Below are 24,974 nucleotides of genomic sequence, written 5' to 3' on the forward strand. Positions count from 1 at the left end.
TCAGGCTCCCTGCTTAGCAGGGAGTCTGCTTCTCCCTTTCCTTCTGACCCTCCCCCGCCCCGCCCCTGCTTGTGCTCTTGCTCTCTCTCTCAAATGAATAAATTAAAAATCTTTTTTAAAATATAGTATATCAATGCAATGTAATATTATTAGGACATAAAAAGTAATGAAGTACTGATACATGCTACGACATGGATAAACCTTGCAAACTAATGCTAAGCAAAAAAACTAGACATGTGTTGCAGTAACATTTATATAAAATGTCTAGAAGAGCAAGTTTTTACAGACAGATCAGTTTTTCTCGATGGCAAGACATGGGAGCTTGAATGAACTATAAAAGGAAACAACGGAACTTTTCAAAGTGAGAGAATGTTCTAAAACTAGATTGTGGTGATGGTGAATAAGTCTAAACATTTAATAAAACCACTGCATAAAATAAATTATCCTTTGGGATAATTCATCCAGAGGATACAAACATAGTGATTCCAAGAGGTACAAGTACCCCAATTTTAGAGCAGCAACGTCTAAAATATGAAAAGAGCCCAGATGTCCATTGACAGATGAATGGATAAAGACGTGGTGTAAATATACAATGGAATATTACTCAACCACCAAAAAAGAACAAAATCTTGCTGTTTACATGGATGAAATTAGAGGCTATTATGCTAAATAAAATAAGTCCGAGAAAGACAAATACCATATGATTTTACTTACATGTGGAACTTAAGAAATAAAACAGATGAACACAGGGGAAAGGAAGGAAAAATAAAATAAGATGAAAACAGAGAGGGAGGCAAACCATAAGAAAACAATTATAGGAAACAAACTGAGGGTTGCTGGAAGGGAGGTGGGTGAATGTGGTAACTAGGTGATGGGCATTAAGGAGGGTAGTTGATGTAATGAGCACTGGGTGTTATATGCAACTGATGAATCATAAAAGTCTACCTCTGAAACTAATAATACAGTATATGTTACCTAAATTGAATTTAAATTAAAAAAATTTTAAAACATTGCATTGTACAATCAGTATGGGTGAATTTCATGGTATGTAAATAATGCCTCAATAAAGTTACTAGTAAAAATTTTAAATTGTATGTAAAATTAAGTAGGTTCTCATGATACATTTTAAATAATCTAAAAATATAAGGAGTTAAAAGTAAATAGTCCATAGGAAGGCCTGGTAAAGATGGCAAGTTGAATATAGGAATCTACATCTCAAAATCTTACTAGAACTATAATAAAGAAATGGTCTTTTAAAGGAATTTAACCCAGAAGAATGAGGAGAACAGGAGAGAAGAGCAGCAAAAAATAAATAAAAATAAAAAGGAGCCAATGACAGATAGATAAGCAGTTAACTAACTCAAGGAGGCTGAATCCAAAGCTGAAAACCAATCTATTTATGTAGCAGAATCCTCAAAAGGTACAGAAACTGGTAGCACTATATACCTCTGAAACTGGAGATGAAGTAGAAATGGAAGAGAGAATACTAAAGGCAGATTCAATGAAAGTTATTTAAGATGAAGTTAGATCCCTAAATCTCTTTCCCTACTCTATACCACTGTGCAGTTGTCCTCCCTACCCCTACCAGAAAACTGGAGGTCTATTCTCTGGAAGGTAAAACAGGTAATTTCAGAATTGGGGATGTCAGTAACAGTGAAATTTGGGAGTATATCAAAAACTGGGTAATTAAAAGAACATACTAATGCTGAGACACCTAACCCTCTTCCCTTTCTAGGCTCCTTGAACACTAGGAGTCAAACTCTTATTCTCAAAGCAGGAGATTACAAGATCCTTCTCTAAATTTTAAAGATAAAATATAGAAGGTTTCACCAAATGGTCCAGCTGGATTATTCTACAGTAAGACAAAAAAAAAAAAAAAAAAAAAAACCAGTTATAGTGATGACTGCACAACTCTAAAAATTTATTACTTTTAAAAGTATACGTTTTACAACCGTATACTTATAATTCAATGCCACAAGCAATGAGCTTAAAATTCTATTAAGGACTTTAGTATCCCAATCAATGAATATGGGCATAACCCTAGAATTACCAAATATCATGGAACACCTGGGTGGCTCAGTGGTTGAGCGTCTGCCTTTGACTCAAGCAAGGCATGATCCCAGGGTCCAGGATCAAATTCCACATTGGGCTTCTGCAGAGAGCCTGCCTCTCTCTCTCTGCCTATATCTCTGCCTTTCTCTCTGTCTCTCATGAATAAATAAATAAAATCTTAAAAAGAAAAAGAATTACCAAATATCCATAGGATACCTCTAACATAAAAGGAAGAAACCAAAACAAATAGGGGGAAAAAGACACTTGGAAAAACAAACTAGACACGGAGAAGAAAACATTAAAAAAAGAAAAAAGTGCCTATCATTCATCTCAGGGATAATAAGGAAAGATACCAATTCTGGAAAAAAGAATAGAATACTCTAATTTGGAAGTTAGATACTTGGAAATTCAACATAAGAACAGAAATTAAAAATCAATTGACAGATTGAAAGATGAAGCTGGTGAAGTCTCCCAAAAATCAGAACAAAAATTAAGGCAAGGGAAATAACGACAAGAAAAATGAAGAAATCAGTCCAGGAGGTCCAAAAATCTAAATAACAAAAGTTCCAGAAAGAAGAAACACAGAAAACAGAAGAGAAGAAACCATCAATGAAATAAGTTAAGCAGGGGATCCCTGGGTGGCGCAGCAGTTTAGCGCCTGCCTTTGGCCCAGGGCGCGATCCTGGAGACCCGGGATCGAATCCCACGTCGGGTTCCTGGTGCATGGAGCCTGCTTCTCTTCTCCCTCTGCCTATGTCTCTGCCTCTCTATCTCTCTCTCTCTGTGACTATCATAAATAAATAAAAATTTAAAAAAAAATAATCAAGCAAATTTCCTAGAACTGAAGGCTTGAATTTCCAAGGATGAAAGAGTCCGCAAAGCCTCTTGTAAGAGAGATGAATATAAGGATATAAATATGAAATTTCAAAGCAATGGTGACAAAGAAGATGCCACAAGCTTTTCAAGTGGAAAAAAAAAAAAAAACACGTCAGACACAAAGAAGAAGGAATAAAATGACTTCAGACTTCAAGAACCAATGCTGAATGCTAAATGCAAAATGTAATGTTTTCCAAATATCGATGGAAAATTATTTTCAAAAAAAAAAAAGAAAGAAAATTATTTTCAATCCAGAACTTCAGATTCAGCCAAAGTATCCATCAAATCTGAGGGTAGAACAGACATGCTCGATTTTGACACTTGGAAGGCATTAAATATTTACTTCCCATTTACTTTTTCAAAGCTCCTCAAAGAGGAGCTCCACCAAACTGCACAAGTAAACCAAAAATGAGGAAGGCATAACACAAAGAAAACAGCAACGCCAACATAGAAATGCAAAGGGAGGGCAGCCTGGGTGGCTCGTGGTTTAGTGCCGCCTTCGACCCAGGCTGTGATCCTGGAGACCCGGGATTGAGTCCCACGTTGGGCCTGCTTCTCCCTCTGCCTGTGTCTCTGCCTCTCTGTGTGTGTGTGTGTTGTCTCTCATGAATAAATAAATAAAATCTTTAGGGGGAAAAAAAAAGAAAGAAAGAAATGCAAAGGAATTTCCAAGACAATGGTGAAGAGAGATCCCAGAACAATTACAAGGATTTTAGTCCTATTTGACTTTTCATCTAATACTTGGGTAAAAATAATTTTTAAGGGAATAGTCTTTTTATTATTATTTTTTTTTATTTATTAGAGAGAGAGAGAGAGAAAGAACGAGTAGTGGGGAGGGGCAGAGGGAAAGGAACAAGCAGATTCCCTGCTGAGTAAGGAGCCCAATGTGGGACTCAGTCCTAAGACCCCAGGATCATAACCCAAGCCGGAAGCAGATGCTTAACCAACTGAGCCACACAGGCACCCCTAACAGAATAGTCTTAATCACCATTAACTCTGGAGGTAATTACTGCAACTACCTGTTTGCCTTTCAGAGATTATCTATGGGAGGTCAATCTGTATCTTCATATATCTTTATTTTGACCTCACACATTCTTAACTAGGCACAGAATTCTTGGCTCTAAATAATTTTTCTCATACCTCTGAAGATACTGTTCCTCTGCCCACTACTGCTAATGAGGAACATTAGGTGTATATTCTCTTTCAAAGATCTGAAGATCTTTCTAATCTTGGGTCTCTGCAATTACCTGATTTAATAACTGGTATGCTCGTTCATCTGAAGAGTCATGCTTTTCTTTGAAGAGTCATGCTTTTCTTTAACTGAGGGATTTTCTTCTGTTATTCCTTTGATTATTTTTCCTGCTTTAGTGCCCCAGTTCTCTAATTCTTCTTGAATATCCTTAAGTAATCCCATGTCCCTTATTCCCCTATTTTTCCAATGTTTTTATACTTTGTGTCATTATTCAATCTTAAATGCATTTTAATCCTTCTGAATTTCTGTAATCATTTTTTTAATTTCTAAGGAATCTTTTTCACCCTCTGGCTTAATGTCAGTATGTTTCTGTGGATGCAACATCTATAAAACCTCTGTGAATATATTATATATATTTTTTTTAATTCTTAAAATTATTTATTTCCTCTGGGGTCAATTTCACTTTATTTATCTGATTCTTCTCTTTAATGTCTCAAGTATCTAGAGATCCTGGCTATTCATTCATACTTATTAGTAAAATAACTAGATTGATTAGCATATGTAAGTAGCATGAGTTTCTTCTGCAGTTGTGTGTCTGTTTCTCCACTGTCCCCCCTCTTCTGAATGGGAGGTCTGATGTAGTCTATAGGTGAGTTATGGAGTTGGAATGTGGCTACTGGCGAGCATCACTTCAGGGTATGCTGGCATGGAAGAACATGTAGAGTTGAGATTCCTTTCCTCCCAGATATCAAAAGTGTAAGAAATTTCCTCTTGGGATAGAGAAATTTAATGTATTTTCTTTCACTGCAGAGCTACTCTTCCTTTTTCCTTTCTTTATACCTGTTGTAGAGATCTGCAGATCGGTAGTTAACTCAGGCTCTGCTCTGCTTCTCTCTCAAGCCCCTATACCTACAGCAGAAGTTCTCTTCAAGTAGGCAGTGTATTTTCTTTAGAAAATTATCTGGCTCAATCTTAGAATCAAAATTGTGCTACCTTTTGCTCACTGTAAGATGAAGACTGCTCTTGCTGTTTCAAATGCAGAATTTTAAATAATTTGCCCTTAAAGATAATCCAAGACTTCTTCCAGCTTCTTATTATATGTTCTCTCAGCTACTCTTTTCTTCTTAGGAATTTCTATTCCATATACTCTAAGCTGTGGTTTCTTCTGCTTTCATCAATTTGATCTTTTCTATCTTCCCTGAATTTCTGACAATGGTTTATTTATGTCCTGTTTTTGTTTTGGAGCGCTGTTTTGTATTTATTTTTTTTAATATGTCTTTTTTGAAATTAAGAAATTTGAGATAGCAAGAGAGATAGATACCTGAATTCATTTTAGCACTGTGATCCAATTTCCAGAAGAATTTTTCTAAAATGTGTTAAGTCTGTTTCTCCACTGTCCTCTCTCCTGATATAGGTCATCTCCTATATAAAAGACTTCCTTAGCTCAGCACTCAGTTCTAAGTCTTTAACTTGATACGATGAATCCTTAACTTGGCTTTTGTTCAAGCTACTCAGACAAGAAAGCATTTTTCTTTTTACTGCCTGATATCATTACCTCTGTCTACCTGATAAGATATTATAAATCCCTGTTTACATATTCTGATTCCTCACTAGATTGTAAGAACAAAGACCTTACCAGTCCTCGACTCCCCAACACCCAAAGAGCCTATCACATAATAGCTGTTCATTTTATTTTTTTTTAATTTTATTTATTTATGATAGTCATCACAGGGAGAGAGAGAGAGAGAGAGAGAGGCAGAGACATAGGCAGAGGGAGAAGCAGGCTCCATGCAGGGAGCCTGACGTGGGATTCGATCCTGGGTCTCCAGGATCGCGCCCTGGGCCAAAGGCAGGCGCTAAACCGCTGCACCACCCAGGGATCCCAATAGCTGTTCATTTTATAAATGAATTTTCAGGCACTAAAATGCTACAGAATCTGAAAGCCAGACCTCGAAACAATAAGCTACATGTAACAGAATTTTAGTGCTAGAAGAAACCTTAAAAACCATGTTTTTTAAATGAACAAATCATTAGGACTAACAACTTTCTGAAAACCTCCCTGTACTACCAGACAGAATAAATCACTCTATCAAATATGACCACCATCATACATTATTCATACCTCTCTTGCAGCCCTCATCTCTCTAGCCTGCTGTTAATTTTTTTCTTCAAGGACTAAGATAGTGCATATTCATTTTTGTGTCATCAACACCTGGGCACTAAGAAGGTGCTAAGTAAACATTTATAGTATGAATGAATAAATGAATGCTCAGGAAAATGGAATTTTGTACTGATTTCTACTACTAATTTATTCAAGGCTAGAGAGTAAGTAACTTAATCTCTGAGTCTCAATTTCTTAACCTGTGTTATGGGAATAACAATCCCTTTCAATTATTTCACAAATTAAGTGCAATGATCTGTATGAAACCAATATGGAATATAATGATATGCTACCACAATGCAAACCATAATCCCCCATGTAAAACTAGTAAGGAAATACAGAATACCAACCACAGGTAAAAATGTTATGAATTAGGGGAGAAAATGTCCTTGACAGCCTGAGTGGTTTTAATTGTACATAACTAAACCAGGTTTTTACCAAGCAGGTGTTATCCTCTCTGCCATATGCCATGAGCCCCAGGGCTCCTCCTCCTCATGAACGAACAACATAGCTATGGCTTTACTGCAGTCTCCTTTATAAGACCTCTCTGACATCATCTTTCTCAGTTCCCTGTCACAGTGAAAGTATCCTGGACTAGGATTTCAAAGACCCTAATTCTTTTTTTTTTTTTTTAAGATTTTATTTATTTATTCATGAGAGACACAGAGAGAGAGAGAGAGAGGCAGAGACACAGGCAGAGGGAGAAGCAGGCTCCATGCAGGGAGCCCAACATGGGACTCGATCCTGGGACTCCAGAATCACACCCTGGGCTGAAGGCGGCACTAACCCCCTAGGCCACCAGGGCTGCCCAAAGACCCTAATTCTAATCTGATTCTGCCATCATCACTAATTAAGAGTCTTCAAGAAAGTCTGTTTTTCTACCTGTGAAATGGGGATGGATAATGCCTTCTTCACAAGGTAACTGTGAGGACTAACCACAAATAGTTATTATTAGCACAGTGCCTGGCACACATTGGCCACTCAATAAATGATAGCTGTCATTCCTGTAAAAGCATAAACATATTTGTACCACAAAGCACAGCTCAGCTTTGATTAGGCCCCTTCTTCAATAATTTACTATTCAATAATGGGGATAAGCTCCCAAAGACCTTAACACTTATAAATTCTTTCCTCTCCTTTAATTACATCTCTTCCATTTGATGAAAGAATGAACCAGGGCAAAACAATGCAGACTGGGAATCAGATACTACTGCCATTATCCTTTCTTTATTTCAGTTTTATTATCTATAAAACAAGGATAATAACCCACCTTATTAAACTCCTGTGAGGATTAAAAGACAATAAATAAAAGACCCAATATGTTACAAAAGTTGGACATATGAACATTTTTTATGACTGATAGGGATATAAGTGACTCAGAGTAGACCAATCCCTACTGCTGGAAGTATGGATTAAAGTATTTTGATGGTGACTCAGTATTGTTAGAACTTACTATTCCCTTGTTTAAAATTCTAAATTGCTTCTAATTACCTTTAAGATAAAGATAAAACTTCTACATGATCTGACCTGCCACCATTCCTCCTCATCACCCATCTCTAGTCCACTCACACTTCACATTCCAATCATAACAAGCTACTTGCAGTTCCTTATAAAATCATACCTTGTGAATCTCTTTGTCTTTGCACATGCTATTTATTTTCTCTTCGTCTGGAATATCCTCATCTCTCCTTAATTCTTGCCCTAGATAACAAACTCCTCAATTCAGACTCTACCATCAAGAAGTTTTCTCTTATCCATCCAACCTTTCATTCAATAAATGGTTACTTGCCAGATGCCATGGATACAGCAATTAACAAGTCAGACATAGCCCCTGGCTTCATGAAGTTTAAGCATACTGTACTGTAACTGTGCCTTCACAATGCTCATAAGACTGGCAGATTCTTAGAAGTTGGGACAATGTCTGATTCATTTCCATATTGTCATTTCTCCAAACAGGACCTGGCAAAGAGTGGGGGTTCTGTAAATATTTCATAAATCAATATGACAAAACCACCTTTCTACAAGAGAAAGCATCAGGTGTAAAGAATCACAGTATTCTCCTATATATTTCACAGCTTACTATTTATAAGACCCTTACAAACATCAACATCTCATTTTATCTGCTCTGAAAAATGGAATTTATAGGTTGAGCAAGGCAGAAACCTTTGAGGTCATCTAGCTTTTTTTTTTTTTTTTTAAGTTTTTTATTTTAATTCCAGTACAGTTACCATGCAATGTTCTATTAGTTTTAGGTATACAATATAGTGGTGGAGCAACTCTACGCATTACACAGTGTTCATCACAATAAGTGTACTTCTTAATCCCCCCACACCACTATTTTACCCATTCCCCACCTCCCCTTTGGTAACTATCAGTTTGTTCTCTATAGTTAAGACTCTGTTTCTTGGTTTCTCTCTTTTTTTTTCTCCTTTGCTCATTTGTTGTTTCTTAAATTCCACATGCAAGTGAAATAATATGGTATTTGTCTTCGACTGACTTATTTCACTTAGCATGATACTCTCTAGCACCACCCATGTTGTGGCAAATAGCAAGACTTCATTCTTTTTTATGGCTGAATAATATTCCATCATACACACGCATACACACACATATGCATACATACACACAAGCATACACACACCACTTCTTCTTTATCCATTCATTTACCAAAGGACACTTGGGCAGATTCCATAATTTGGCTATTGTAAATAATGCTGCTATAAATATAGGGGGCATACATCTTTTTGAATTCCTGTTTTATATTCTTTGGGTAAATATTACTGGATCATAAGGTAGTTCTACTTTTAAAGTTTTGAGGTTGAGGTCATCTAGTTTTACTTTCTAGCCCAATTCTTCAGTGATTCCTATAATATGCCTTCAAGTGACAGGGCATTCACTACAATGTGAGAACAGAATGAATGACCTTAAATAAACAGAATGTGCTCCCTTCAACAACTAGTCTTAATCCAGGTTTTGTAGACCCTAACAACAAAAAAGAGGGAATTCTCTTCTAAATTCAGATATCTGAAGATATGTTCAGGTAAGGCAAAGTATATCATCCTCATTTTTTTGATGAAAAAACTAAAGTTCAGAAAGGCAAACTGGCTTTCCCAAGGTTCAAAACTACAGATGACAAACTGAGTCTATATGTCAGTTATGGTTCCAAGACTAGGATTTCTGAACCCTGGGCAGCCCTGGTGGCTCAGCAGTTTAGCGCCACCTGCAGCCCAGGGTGTGATCCTGGAGACCCTGGATCGAGTCCCACGTCAGGCTCCCTGCATGGAGCCTGCTTCTCCCTCTGCCTGTCTCTGCCTCTCTCTCTCTCCTCCCTGTGCATTCTCATGAATAAATAAATTTTTAAAAATCTTAAAAAAAAAAAAGGATTTCTGAACCCTAAAAAATTAAATCTGGAAGGAATACCCACTGTTTATTAAGCCCAATTCCTTGACTATATAGATATAAGGGCTGGAGGAGGGGTGGGGAATGGAGTGACCAAGATGAGTGTCTCCCAGTAGATGCAGTCCAGGCTCTGCACCTACTATACTATCTTGATCCCTAATTATGAGGCCTGCGCATATCAGAAAAAGAAAATAAAGACTTACCAAAGTGTTAGAAGAATTATAATCCTCAGCTGATTTATCTGCAAAGGGAAAAAGACAGGGGACTCAGTAAATATAACTACAATTAATCCATTCTTGCGAGCTAAAGAAGCCTATCCAGTCAAGCACTTGCCAGGCTCAGAGAATAATAATATTACTGGTACAATGGCCGGACACCAGCACATTCTGTGTATACATGACCTCCTTTAATCCTCACTACAGCTCTGAGTACTATTAGTATGTCTACTGTTAGAGGTTTGGAAACTGAGGTTCAGAGAAGTTAAGTAATTTGCCCAGAGTATACACAGGTTAAGTAGGAATCAACATTTGAATCCTGGTCTAATTCTAAATACTATGCTAGAACTATATCCACATCATCCACTATGTATCATCATCAGGTTTCAATGGTCAAGGAAATTTCCTGCAATCTAAAAGAAAGGGAAAGAATTCATGTCCTGAGCTATCTATGACAAATTATGACCATCTTGTGGCTTCAGCTTTTAGAAAGGATCCTTTCTACATCGATGTCTATTCCCTACAGAGAAAGAAAAATTAAGGCTTAGGAAAAAAAGAAACATTAATCATGTCAAGTCTAACTTAAGGCAGGGTCTTGTTTCTAAGAACAGATTCACGCTTCCTCAATGAGGCAATTATCACATTTCATTGATTCTGAAATGTAAATTTTTTCACATTAACATCTCTGAAAGAGAGATGTGTCCTACAATCAAAAGTGTTTCATGGCTTAATCGGCAACTTTTTTTCTTTACTGGTATATAAAATAATGGTGCAGCTTACAATTAATGATATCTTAGATTTAATAAAATATGAAACATACTCAATGGAGATCTTAGCAAGAAAGTAAGTTTAAATGCCAAATAGTGTATTTGGTTTTATTTTTTAATTCCTATAGGCCTAAGAAGAAACTGACTTAGCCAGTTCAACACCAATGGAATTAAGGAGGAGAAATATTCTACCAAATCCAACATATTCCTCACCAAGAACCAAGTCCAGAGAATGTCCAAGATCCCAATTCCATCATATAAGAAAGTGTCAGGTACAGCATCTTTGATCCTACGACAAATCAGGAACCCACAAGCTGTGACAATATATTCTTTAAAAAGCCCTGAATAGCCAGCTGTACCCTGGAGAAATTAATTCAGGATACACTTTAAACATAATTCCATCACTTAGTTGATTCACCCTGAGTAAGTCACTCGGTTTCTCTGAACCCAACTAATTTCTCCGAGTCTGTGAAATGGGAATTATAGTCCTTGCCATACCTACCCCCAAAGCCATCAGGAGGATCAATAAGATAATTTATGCGCAAGCATACAAACTGAGATAGTGTTCTCAGAACCAACAGTATGAGAAGGAAAGTAGGAAAAGGAGAGAGATGGCATTAAAAATAAACTGTGTCAAAAATACAATTTTGCCTAGAATTGGCCCTGGTCTTCAACTTCTAAAAAAATTAAAAATTCTGCACTTGAGTGTGAGCACACACACATATACACGTGTGTACAAATTTATACACACAGAAGATGTATGAATACATATCTATACATATACCGTGTTATTCATATATGCATGCACAGGTGATCACAAACATATTTATCTGAATGTATATCTATACACATGTTAATTCATGAATACTTAAGTGGACTTTGATTCCAACAAAGCTATGCTTCCAAATACATATTTGGTACTTGTACACATCTACACACATGTAGATATAAACATAGAGGTTCTTCCAAAGACTTCACTTTGAGGCTTTCAAAGCCAGCTTCTAATCTGACATTCATAACAAATGCCTTCAAACACAAACTCTAATCTCCTAGCTAGAAAACTCTCCCACCCAGCACTCCCCAACCCCAATTCCTCCTTGGAATCCTGAGTCCCTCAATGAGAGAAGTGAGACAGAGCCAGCAGGGCCAGACGTGAGGAAGGAAATACTGCTGGGAACATGCATGACCCTCTCCTGGGTACCACCATGGCAGCATGGGAAAAGCTGCAGTTTGTCATCCTCACCATCTGTGCCTTTTGATACATGCCAGATACTTGCTGGGAAAAGCATCCTTCAAAATTAGCTAGTTCATCATGGTTCTCACCTTCTCCAACAATACTGCTCTTTGAAAGAGACAACATGAATATTGGAAATAGCACCAGACTTGGAGTTAAGAGACCAGCTCTGCCACCAATTTAGGCATATAGAAAAGGCCTTTTTTGCTTTAATGTCTATAAACAAGGGGAAATTGGAAGTAGTATATACTGAGGATACATCTTGCTCTAATATTAGAAGATGCCACTATAAAAGGCAAATTTCTAGAAATGTAGGCCTTATGATTACAGATCTTAGAAGAGAAAAATCTCTCTGCTATGGAAGGAGGTGCTCCAAATAGTTATTAGAGGCAAGTAAACTCAAAAGATGTTGGTCTTAGAATTAGAGGACCTGGATTCTAATCCCAATTCTGTCATTAAAAACACTCTGAAAAACAGTCCATTACAGACAAGGTATATCTAAAGTACATTTATTATTAGTGGCCTGTTTTACATTTGATTGATAAAAATTAATTCATTGAGGAAGAAATTGGGCCTGCCTACCCAAAAGATACACATTAAATGTGTTATTAAATAACTTAATATTAAAATTAATAATGATAATGATAGTTAAATTTCCATGGTGCTGTTTTACAAACTGTAAAGAACCTTCATATCGATGAGCTCATTTATTCTTCACTACAACCTCTTGAGACAGGAATTATCATTCCCATTTTGAGACTCAATATGTATGTGTCATGTTACTTTTTTAAAATGTGCAATTTCTGGGGATCCCTGGTGGCTCAGCGGTTTAGCGCCTCCCTTCAGCCCAGGGTCTGATCCTGGAGATGGAGACCCAGGATTGAGTCCCACATCAGGCTCCCTGCATGGAGCCTGCTTCTTCCTCTGCCTGTGTCTCTGCCTCTCTCTCTCTCTCTCTGCGTCTTTCATGAATAAATAAACGAAATCTTTAAAAAAAATGTGCAATTTCAGAGTAAAGACTCTCAAGTTTGATGCAAAAATCCATCATTTGGGCTCTCAAATCCAGAATTTTATTTTAGTTAAAGTATTATCCCCATTCTTTCTAATACTTTCTTCCCTTACCCCATACTAACAGGCATGTGGAGCTTTTTTACCCAGGTGAAAACCCTTTTCTTCCCCGCCTAGACTGCTCTGGATTCAATCCCCATACCTGTAAAGCTCATGTACTTCTGGCTGTTAGAAGTCTTCTTTGAGTTATAAAATTCCAATACATCCAGAACAGCCTGTGGGTTTTTCTTCTGCTCTGACTTTGTGATATTTGATGTCTGAAGCAAGCGAGCCCACTGCTCTGGCATCCCCTATAAGAGAGACATACAATGTTATCAGGAAGGAATAGTCAGAGGAGATCCTGAAGGAAACTCTCATAACCTGCTGGCAGTTAAAGACAGGTTTAGTCATTCTTTCTCTCTATACCGTCAGAGCTCTAGACAAGCTTTTTTTTTAATACTTCCTACCTCATTGTATTAGTCATTTCTTGAGGTGTTTGCTCTTTCAGTAGCCTATTCCTCCTTTAGAACAGGATCTATGTATGATTTGTTTTTATGTTATCGGTGTCCAGCACAAACCCAACTGCCAAAGAGTCATTTAACAGAGGTCTAGTTAAGGCATGGAGACCCAAAGGCTTCTCTGGTACAATTTTGGAGGTAAAGAATATGTCTCTCTCATGAATATAAGAAGATAGTAACGAGGGTCTCAGGTAAAGACCGGAGTCCGGAATACTAAGGAAAAAAAAAAAGAATCTAAAAAAAAATTTTTTTTTTTTTAATGAATCTAGCATAGTCAGAACTCTCAAAGACCAAAGGCCTTTGTGTGACCCAGGACTTACTGTAAACTCCCCTGTGACAGCATCAAAACCAACATGAATTGTGTGCTCAAAATCTGAAGGAAGAGAAATCTCTGGCCGTTCCTTCTCCTTCTTTTTATTTGCTGCAAGAGAAAGAGAGAAAAGAAAATGAAAAACATTATTATATTTCTTGGCTTATTTAACTCTTTGTTGAGCTGTGGGCTCCTTTAAAGGCTAAAGGCTGTCTATTTCACATAAGTATTGACAGAACCAAATGCCAGACTTAGATCGAAACAGGTGCTCAAAGCATGATTAAAGAACTTAATTTTTTTGTTGAGCTAAAACTAAGGGAGGGAAAGAAAGAATATTTCTCAGATTTTAAAGTCCTGGCTCTACCACTAACAAGCCATTTGACTCCAGGGCAAGTCATTTCCTTTTTCTGAACCCTGGTTTTCCCCATCTATTAAAAGAGAAGGCTCAGGTAAATGGCCTCTAAAGATGCTTCCAACTTTGACATCCTATATTGTATGAGCTCCTGCAGCCTGCATCCTACTGGTTTGACATTTGATTATGGATTGGTTTTAATGTTCTCTAAATTTAGAGAATTTTAGATCTAGATGCTATTTTACCAATAAAAACTACTAATATTTTATCAGATGTTTACCAGACAATGTTTCTAGTTCTTTATATGTATGAATTCACTTTAGCCTCCTGGCAACCCTATCAGATAACTATCCTCCTTATTTTGCAGGTAAAGAAACTGAAGTACGGAGATTAGGTTACTTGCTCAAGATCACGTGGTTAGTAATTGGCAGTATCCAGACACAAACCCAGGCAGTCTGGCCAGAGCCTGAGCTCAAAACCACTAAACTCTACTGCCTTCTCAGGCTAGGAGCTTAAAGGATCATTTAGACCAAATACTTGTAGTCATCCCTCTCCCACTGGGTCTTACATAAAATAGATATTCACTGAGATCCTGCTGACCTAGCAGAAAAAGCTGCAACATTTAAGTAACTGTACCATAAAAGTACCCTTGTTGGGGGTTCAATTATGTTCCCCAAATTCATATGTCCTAACTCCAAGTAGCTCAGAATGTGACCTTATTTGGAAATAGGGTCATTGCAGATTTAAATTATGTTAGGTCATACTGGAGCAGGGTGGATCCCTAATCCAGTTAAGACTGATATCCTTACAAAAATAAGAAATTTGGAGACAGAAACACACAAGAATACCATATGAAGATGAAGAACAATGTCAGAGTAATGCTTTTTCAAGTTTAGAAACACCAAAGATTGCCAGCAAACCACCAGAAGCTAAGGGAGAGGCATGAAACAGATTTTTCTTAACAGCCCTCAGAAGGAAACAACCCTACAGACAACTTGATCTTGGAATTCTAGCCTCCAGAACTGAAACAATAATTTCTGTTGTTTAAGCAGCCTAGTTTGTGGTACTTAGTTATAGAAGGTCTGGTAAATATAACCCTCTTCCAATTAAAAGGAGTTTCAAGGTTTTGGTATCAGGCTACACCTTAGCAGGCATTTGCAAATGCAATCCCACTGAAACAGGCTTGAATACCTTCCAAGGCTCAGCCAGATAATCTTTCTTCTTAGATAGGAACCTACACAGCCCAGATTTTAAACATCTGTAGAAACCCTCCTTATTTCTCCAGCAAAGGCTCTTCCTCCATCAATTCTAGGGAAGAAGCATAAGGAATACAATCTATGATATTGTAATAGTGCCATATGGTGACAGAGGGCAGCTACACTGCTGAACACAGCATAAACTTGTTGAATCACTATGTTGTACACCTGAAACCAATGTAATGTGTGTCAACTATACTCCAATAAAAACAAATTTTTAAAAAATATATGCTGTGGACTAAAATAGACCCCCAAATCCATAGTTAAGGCCCCAATATTCAAGAAGAGCTGAATTGCATATATATGATCCACTTGTGCTGCCTTTCCAGGTTGACTTGTCTGAGCCTTACTAACAGACTGAATATTCCTACAGGTCAAAAGAAGTATCAGTATACCTTATAGTACTTTATAACAGACTTATATTTCATAATAATTACAATAATCACCTTCATTCGTATCATGCTCTAGTGCTTACAAAACACTCTCACATACATTACTTCATTAGAGCCTCAAAACAACCATGTGATGAGCAGGGCAGTGGTTATGATGCCTATTTGAGAGAAGAAGAAACAGGAGTTCCAAGAAGTAACCTGCACAAGGTCACAGAGCAAGTTAGAAGCAGATCTGCAACCAGAACTGAGGTTTTCAGACTCCCAGCCCTAATCAAGGCCTTCCTACTCTGTTGCTCTGCCTCTTATGGACTACTGCTGTTCATGACTATGTGATCAGTCCTCTTTCTCCTCATCTCTCTTCCATTGAGTCTCTAGGTTACTAACGATTTCCCCTTCTATACAGTGATCAAATTTATCCACTTCTCCATTTTCATTTCACCACCCTATTTCAGGGCATTGTCTATGGCCTGGATGATTCTAATAGTAACTTGTCACCTGCATTCTGATCCTCACCAATGAAGACAGCAGCTAGGGTGATCTATAGCCTTGCTATTTAAAGCAGCATCAGTACAACTTGGGAGATCATTGGAAATGTAGGATCTCAAGCTCCAACTCAGACCCACTGAATAAGAATCTGAATTTTAATGAGATCCCAAATGATTCACATGCATATATATATAAAACTTTAAAAAGAGAATGAGAAGACAAACCACAAGTAAAAAGAAAATATTTGCAAAAGATATATCTTTTTTTTAAGATTTTATTTATTTATTTATTCATAGAGACCCAGAGAGAGAGAGAGGCAGAGACACAGGCAGAGGGAGAAGCAGGCTCCATGCAGGGAGCCGGATGTGGGACCCGATCCAGGGTCTCCAGGATCACACCCCGGGCTGCAGGCGGCGCCAAACCGCTGCGCCACTGGGGCTGCCCACAAAAGATATATCTGATAAAGGACTGCTATCCAAAATATACGGAGAACTCTTAAAACTTAACAATAAGATAATCTGATTAATAAAACAGGCAAAGACCTGAAAAGATAATTCACCAAAGAAGATAAATAGATGAAAAAAGATGTGCAACAGCATTTGTCATTAGGGAATTGCAAATTAAAATGACAATGAAATACCACAATATACCTATTTGAATGGCCAAAATTCAAATGCAGACAAGAATACGGAACAAGAATGTTTATTCCTTCCTGGTGGAATGCAAAATGATAGTCACTTTGGAAAACAGGTTGGCAGTTTCTTAAAAAACTAAACACACTCTTACCATACAATCCAGCAATTATACTCTTTGGTATTTACCCAAATGACCTAAAAACATGTTCACATAAAAAACTGCACACAAATATTTATAGCAGCTTTATTCATAATTGCCAAAACTCAGAAGCAACCAACATATATCTTTCTTTCAGTATGTGAATAGATAAATAAACTGTGGTACCTCCAGGAAATGGAATATTATTTAGCACTAAAGAGAAATGAGCTATTAAGCCATGAGAAGATAATGAAGAATCTTAAATACATATTACTAGGAAAAGAAACCAATCTGAAAAGACTTAGTCCAATATGATTCCAACTATATGATATTCTAGAAAAGGCAAAATTATGTAAATAGGGATCCATGGTTGTCAGGTTAGGAGGGAGGGAGAGAGGGATGAGCAGAGCACAGAGGAATTTTAGGGCAGTGAAACTACTCTGTATAATTGTGGATATATATACTCATACATTTGTCCAAACCCACTGAGTATACAAACACCAAGAATGAACCCTAATGTAAAATACAGACATAAAATGAATATGATGTGTTGATGTAGGTTCATCAGTTGTAACACATGTATCCACCCTGGTACAAGATGTTAATAGTGGGAAAGGTTGTACACACGTGGGGGCAGTTGGTACCAATGTACCTTCCACTCAATTTTGCTGTGAACCTAAAACTGCTACTTTCTTTTAAATTTTCAGAAGCTGTGCTCTACAAACTTGTACCCTCTTCTTAACCTCCTGCTACTAACATTTCATATACTCTACCAACTACACTGAACCAGTGTTGTCACCAAACATAATGGGCTCTTTTATACCTCTTCACATTTTCTCAAGCTACACCCTTTGCTTATGAATCCTGCCTTTTGTCTTTTCCTTTCCCTTGCTACCTCAGCCTTTTATTTACCCTTTTCAGGTCTCGTTTAAAGGTTATCTCTTCTCTGAAGCTCTCCCTGATCTCCAGGTTGGATAGTCCTTCACCTCTCCTCTGTTCTCACAGCACCATTTTAGTAATTGCCTATTTTAAGGGTTTATCTTCCAACCAGACTGAGTCCCAAGTACAGGGGCCATGTCTAACTCATCATGGATCCCCAACAGCTAGCACAAACCTGGCATAAAACAGATGCTTAGACAGTGAGTGAAGAAAGGAATAGATGGCCAAATACCTAACTCAATCTGGCAAGGGCCTAAGGAATCTGTTAAAGACAGGTTAAAAATTCCCTCCAGGACAAGAATAAATGTTTCATTTTTATGAGGTCTAACCTAACTTTCACAATCTTTGTTACCCAGCCACCTGGGTTAGCCACCACTGTTACTCAGTCCTGTATGAAAACCCTAGCCTGTGGGAGCTCAATACACTGGTCAAAAGAAAATCTGAAGTCCTAATGCCTCCACAGACCAAGGATAATCCTGATGAAAGGCAGCAAAATGGGGGATGGAGGGTGGGAGAGGAGGAAGAAGGAACAAGGTCTACAGTCCAGGCCAGTTTTGCCCCTCTTATACCATACAGTCCAGGTTCTCAGTTTTCTCATTTGAACAATGGACAACAGACTAGATTTTAAGGACCCTTCCAGGTCCTATAGTCCATGAGTCTATGAAAATAGGAAGATGAAGACTCTCAAGGCTCTGTAGCTACTTACTGACATGGCACCCACAGTTTTTAATAGATATTCCATTCACATCAACTCATATAATCACCACCATCCTGACAGGCAATTTTTACTTGTAGATTAGGAAACTGAAGCACAGACTTGCCTACAGTTATAGAAATGACTGACATTCAAAAGGTATGGCTTCAAAGTGGAAGCCCATTACATTCTGTTTTACCTTCCATAAAGACTTTCAGGTTAAGTCAAGAAAACATACTTTGGTAAAATAATGAAAGGAAATAACATTAAATAAGAACTTATCATGTGTAAGATACCATAACACACATTATTTTCCTTAATTCTTAAAATCCTATGAGATAGATTATTACTGCTACCATTTTACAGATGAGGAAACTAAAAAAACAAACAAAAGCCCTAAAACCATTAAATAATTTGTTTAAGCTCACACAGTGAGTAAGAAGTGAGATTTGAACCCAGGTCTGATTCCAAAGTTTCTTTCCTTAGTGTCTTATGAGAACTATTTGCCTACATGCCAAATGCTAGGGTTTAAGATACTTACACACTTGGCAATTTCCCTTCCAGAAGCAGCTGCTTTTAGAAAAGGAAGGCCAAGAGTTTACCAGGGCCCAAATTAAGCAGTCATTTATGACATAAGTCCATCTGTCTTACTCATAGCTAGAATGCATGGAACACGGTGCAGGACTTTGGAATTACTTACTATTCCTAAATTTCCTCTGATCTAGTTACTTAAAAGATTGTAGGGAAGAGCAATTATGTTTTTATGTTTTATTTAGATTTTTGCTTTAAACTTTATTTAGATTTTTTATACTTTAAAACTTTGTATATATTATTTCTAATTTATGTTATTACAATATAATATGCTGTCATAGCCATGGAATGTCAATACAAAAGAAACTCCAGTAATGGAGACACAGAAAAAGAGTGGCTCAGAGGATGGGTAGTCCAGAGAAAAGAGCATCAAGGAAATGAAATTATTTAATGAACATGAACATACAGGGTCATGCTGAAAGTGGCTTCCACAGGTTACTCTTTGCCCCTTAACCTTTGCATGTATCTCCCATATTCCCACCTCTAAGTTTTTGCTCACTTTTCCTTCTCCTTACTTTGGGATGCTCTAATCCAATCTCCCTGTTAAACTCTCAGTCATCTTTTGAAGACTGGCCTAAGCCTCACTTTTCCAGACCTTTCCTGCCTTTGTTAATTCCCAAGACACTGAGTCTGCCACACCACCATGCATTTAGTCATTTCCTGTCTTGTAGGATTCCTTGCTATTTTAAAGACTTACCTCTCTACTTAAAATGTAAGCTTCTTGAGGACCATAATCATGGCTTGTAATTATGATCATTACACTTCTGAATCTTCCATTGAAGACCCAACACAGAATTGGTTATTCAAGAACGCCCCCAAAATATTAGGAATTAACTTTAAAGACTATTATTCTACCACTGAAGAAAGAGACCCTCAAAAGTAAATTGACTCCACCTGCATCACAAAGCACATGAAAGTAAGACTCAGTTCACCCCGATCAAGACTTTTATCTTTTGTCATAACTTCTGGTCCCTACTGACTGATTTGATTGGAAGCAACTACTGACAGAAATAACTGCTTAACATAGACCAGAACTGGACTATAAAAAAAGGAAGGGCTTGAGTGAAGTGAGAGAGGAGGGAAGTACAGAGGTTAAAAAAAAACTCTAGCTGGCAGGATTTATCCTAAGTTCTGTGCCATTTAGGCTGAGAATTCACTGGCTGGGGACCACCAGCCGGAAACAGGGTGCCTGAGGCAGGAAAGCAGGACAGAACTGGAGGAGTCATGCAGTAACAGAGCCACATGGCACTCCATAAACCCCTTCCTGGAAGTAGCAATCACCTCCCTCACTTATATAGCCCTTCACAAAGCCTCTTCACATTCACTGCCTCACTGGCTCCTTACAACAACTCTAAGAACCAGACAGTATGGATTATCCCCATTTCACAGCAGAGAAGACTGAAGTTAGAAAATTAAAAGAAATCTGTCCTGGACCAGAAGTCAGAGGAAGATAAATCCAATATTGTCTTTGCCATTAATTCACTTTATGATACTAAAAAAGTCACTTTCTTCTTCTGAGTTCAAGTCTTCAATCTGTAACATAGGTCACTAATCCATATTCAGGTACAGATAAAGGTAGGTAAAAAAAAAAAAAAAAATCACCTTTCTGGAAAAGATAATACCCAAAAGAACTCATGAAAGATAAACAAGAGTTGGTCAGGCAGAGGTGGAGAAGGGCATTCCAGAGGGCAGACTTAAACAGACTAAACAAAGGCCCAGAAAACAGTGCTTTGTCCCAGCTTTCCACCTTCTCGTAAGTCAATCAAATTTAACAAACCCTTATTAGAAATGTACTCCAAGCTTGGGACTAAGAGGAGATACAATGGAGAAAATAAGGCAAATTCAGGATACTGTTAGGCCCATATCCCAAGGCCACAAACATCAGGCTGCCTGGGACAACTGCTGCTAGCAAATTTTTTTATGGTGACTAGCAAGTATGAGTCTAAAGGAATCTGATGAAAACCTATGTCCACACAAAAACTTGTAAGTGAATGTTCATAGCATCATAGCAATATTATTCAAAACAGTCAAAAATCAGAAACCCAAATGTCCCTCAACTGATGAGCAGATAAACAAAATGTACATCAATACAACAAAATGCTATTCAGCTGTAAAAAGAAATGAAGTCTTGATCCATGCTACAACATGGATGAACCTTAAAAGCATTATGCTGAATGAAAGAAGCTAGTCACAAAAGGCTACATATTATATGATTTAATTTATATTAAATGTCCACAAAAGTCAAATCCATAGATAGAAAGTAGATCAGTGGTTGCCAGGGGCTTGGGGAAGAAGGAAATATAGTGAAGTACAGAGTTTCTTTTTAGGGTGGTGATAATGTACTGGAATTAGAGCATTGTGATGGTTGTACAATCTTTTGACTGTACTAAAAACCACTGAACCGTATACTTTGACATGGTAAACTGCATGTGAATTAGATCTCAATTTTTTTAAACAAATTAAATGTAACTTATTCTATTAAAATAAAGAAGGCTATATATAACTCGATGCAGAAAAAAAATTTTGCTGATGGCAGGTGGGCAGATGAGGAGGCCTCAGCTGGGGACCAGATTGCTGTGGCTCAGGCAGTGTCTCCCTATGGCAGTCTGGTCCCACTCAACCTCACATGTTCTCCAAGGCTACAGGATGAGCCAGTGACTTGGCTGTCCCAGGTATGGTAGACCCAGCGGTGAACATCATCAGCTCAGCAGCCAAGAGTGTGCTGCTCAAATGAGGCCTATGTGGAAGCCAAGAAAGAGGACTTAGCTGAGTGGCTCTACCGGCGTGGGTCTGCCCACTGGTGGTGATGTCTTCCTAATGCAGCTGACCCCGGGCACCACCTTGTGTCAACATGCAATGCTGTCACTGAGGCCTTTGCTGTCACTGGCCTGTCACTTTGGTCCCTGCCCGCCCAGCCCACGGTGTGGCCTTCCACATACACAGTGTATTGCCAGCTCTTTCATGGCCATTTTCATCAGCTGGTACCAAACAAAGCTGGGTGTCCCTGAAGTGTTTGAGACTGACAACCTGATGCTATGAAAAAACGAGAAAAGTGGTGCTGTGACTGGTGGAGGCAGCACGGCATGGTGTCTGCTTCCACTTGCTCGGCTTTCTCACCTTGTACAATTTGAACAAGAGATTAAGTGGGAGCTACATGCCGCACCCCCAGCCCCCAATGCACCCATGAGTAAGGAGGATACCACCCAAAACTGCCATTGCAGCAGGGTTTCCCGCCCATGGCCCTGCATGACACCAGCAACCTGTGCAACCTTGACAAGCTGGTGAGAGAGATCTTGGGCTACTGCACCTGCCCAGACCAGTATCCCATGATCAAAGTCTCAGAGGGGAAATACCCCATGGAGACTCTAATCTCCTCACCTTTGTGCGGGTGCTGAGGAGCCATGTGAGGGTGTATGTGGGTGGCGACTGGGATACTCCGGAGCACTTCTGGATAAGCATGACCCTTGCTGCTCTTTCTTGGCCCACCACCCACCCCCACCCAGGGCTCGTATCTTCTTCCCACAGAAGGTGTCTCCCACCCTCAGCCCTTGCACTGGCAGACCAGCCCCTGGGGGTGAGCGGTGGAGCTCCCCACCAGAGGTGACACAGCTCAAAGGCAGGATAAGAGACCTCCCTAAGGGCCTGGGACCAGCTGCACCCCCATCCTCATTCCTGCCGCTCATCTGAGGACAGCACCTCCTTAGCCTCCTCAGCCCAGAGCAGCCCCAGTGGTGTCAGCAGTGAACTAGGGAGCAGCCTGGCTGGCGGCTGACCACAGGTATCCGGCATCCCCAGGACAGCCCTCAGCCCCATACCTGGCATGAGACCTGCCTGAGACCATCTGGATCAGGGGTGGCCCCATGGAGCCCCAGGAGGCAGGGGAGCCCAAATGTTGGCCCTTAGCCCTGCTGGGCCAGGCTGGGCCAGGAGCCAGAGCTGTGAGGAGCAGCCGTGCTGCTGGTGCGCAGCGATCAAGACGGGCAGCACTTGTGGGTGCCCTGGGTCAGGGTCAGTGGGGGGTCAGTGGGGGCTCAGGCAGGAGCAGCCCCCAGACTCCCTGGGCTCACAGCCCTGCAGCCCTCTGGCCTCTCCACATCTCCAGCCTGTCCAGAGTTGGGAACCACACCAACTAGTATCTTCTATACCACCCTGCAGCTTGACCTGAAGCAGGAGCAGCAATTGTTCCAATGCTTGGAAGAGGAGTTCCTGGCCAATGCCCAAGCCCTTGAGGCACTGTTGGCAGGACCCCTACTGGATCAGCTTCTGACCCAGCTCCTGACTCAGTGTACTATTCCTCCAGCTCCTCCTCTTCATTCTTCAGTTCCTGGGTGGCAAGTGTGGGCAACCTGGGGACTGTGGCTGGATGGGCTGCCCAGGCCCCAAGCCTAGCCCTGTCCAGCTCTTCCAATGAAGGCAGCCCCTGCCCTGGTGTGAGGGGTCCATCAGATGCACCTGGGAGCCCCCCAGCTGGCCTAGAGCTCCTAATGACCTGGGCACAGGGCCAGATGGACACAGCCAAACCAAAAACTCTCATGCATCCCCATGCCACTGGGCCCTCACTGAATCCACAGAGCCTGGATCCTGGCTTGCTCTGCACTCAGTGAGCCCAAGGGCAGAGTGGGATTCCTGGATGTGGTGAACCAGCCCAGCTGCCCTCAGGCCTCCATTCCTTCTTTTCTTTTTCCTTTGTGGTCTTAACACCTCTGCATCAGGGAGCGCCCCCACCTCTGCCTCTCGTGTACCAGACCTCATGGGACCAGACCCCTTGGAACCACATGGCACAATGGGACCTCTGTACATTCCGGTTGGGTGATGAGCGTTCCTGTTTAATTACTAATATTATTGAATGCCTTAGAGGAGGCCAATGAGGACCCTCTGAGGTTTTGTGGCCCTGCAGAGCCTGATAGTAACATATTTTTCTAGCCAAAAGAAAACTAGAAAAAGCATTTGCTAAAATTTTATATCCAATTGGGACATCTGGGTGGCTCAGGGGTTGAGCATCTGCCTTTGGCTCAGGGCGTGACCCTGGAGTCCCAGGATGGAGTCCCACACTGGGGTTCCTGCATGGAGCCTGCTTCTCCCTCTGCCTAAGTCTCTGCTCCTCTCTGTGTCTCTCATTAATAAATAAATAAAATCTTTAAAAAACAATTTTATATTCAATTGTGATTAAAACCTCTTAGCAAACTAGGATTACCAGGGAATTGACTTAATCTAATAAAAGCTAATTACCAAAAACACTAGAACCAACATCATACTTAATGGTAAAATGTTGACAGTTTTTCCTCTGAGATTACAAATAAGATAAGGATATTACAACTATTTGTTGTAATCCTGAAGGTATTAGCCAATGAAACTAGGAAAGAAGCAGCAGCAGCATAGGGAGAAGAATTAGAAAGGAAGAAACAAAACTATCACAATTTACATATAATAGGATTGTGTATACAAACAGAAAAAATTCAAATAGGGAAAAAATCTTCATAACTTAGAACTGGTACAGACTCCAAAACAGAACAGAAAGCACTGGAAAGGAAATAATAAATTAACTCTATTAAATTCTATCAATGACATCATGTCATGCATCTATCAAAGATACCACTAAGTGCATAAATGAAGATATTTGTAATATATATAACTGGCAAAAGGCTTATATCTAGATATCTAAAAATCAATAAAAAAAATTCTTATATGGACAAAAGACTTGACCAGGCGCTTCACAAAA

At 39.3% G+C, this 24,974-nt stretch overlaps 1 protein-coding gene and 1 pseudogene across 5 annotated transcripts in view; one reads left to right on the top strand and one right to left on the bottom strand.

The window, feature by feature from the left end:
• The window catches only part of PAK1 (p21 (RAC1) activated kinase 1), a 144,709-nt gene that overhangs the window by 36,233 nt on the left and 83,502 nt on the right, over positions 1–24,974 (bottom strand). For all 5 annotated transcript variants that reach the window (XM_072725984.1, XM_072725981.1, XM_072725983.1 and 2 more), the window contains 3 exons: positions 13,782–13,882; positions 13,107–13,254; positions 9,884–9,921 (listed from right to left, as the gene is read on the bottom strand). In XM_072725984.1, the coding sequence (XP_072582085.1) occupies positions 9,884–9,921; positions 13,107–13,254; positions 13,782–13,882 (287 nt within the window). The remainder of the gene's footprint in view (positions 1–9,883; positions 9,922–13,106; positions 13,255–13,781; positions 13,883–24,974) is intronic.
• Positions 21,930–23,894, top strand: LOC140594495 (GAS2-like protein 1 pseudogene; annotated as a pseudogene).

Source organism: Vulpes vulpes, chromosome 11 (genome assembly GCF_048418805.1).
Source record: "Vulpes vulpes isolate BD-2025 chromosome 11, VulVul3, whole genome shotgun sequence".
NCBI lineage: Eukaryota > Metazoa > Chordata > Mammalia > Carnivora > Canidae > Vulpes > Vulpes vulpes.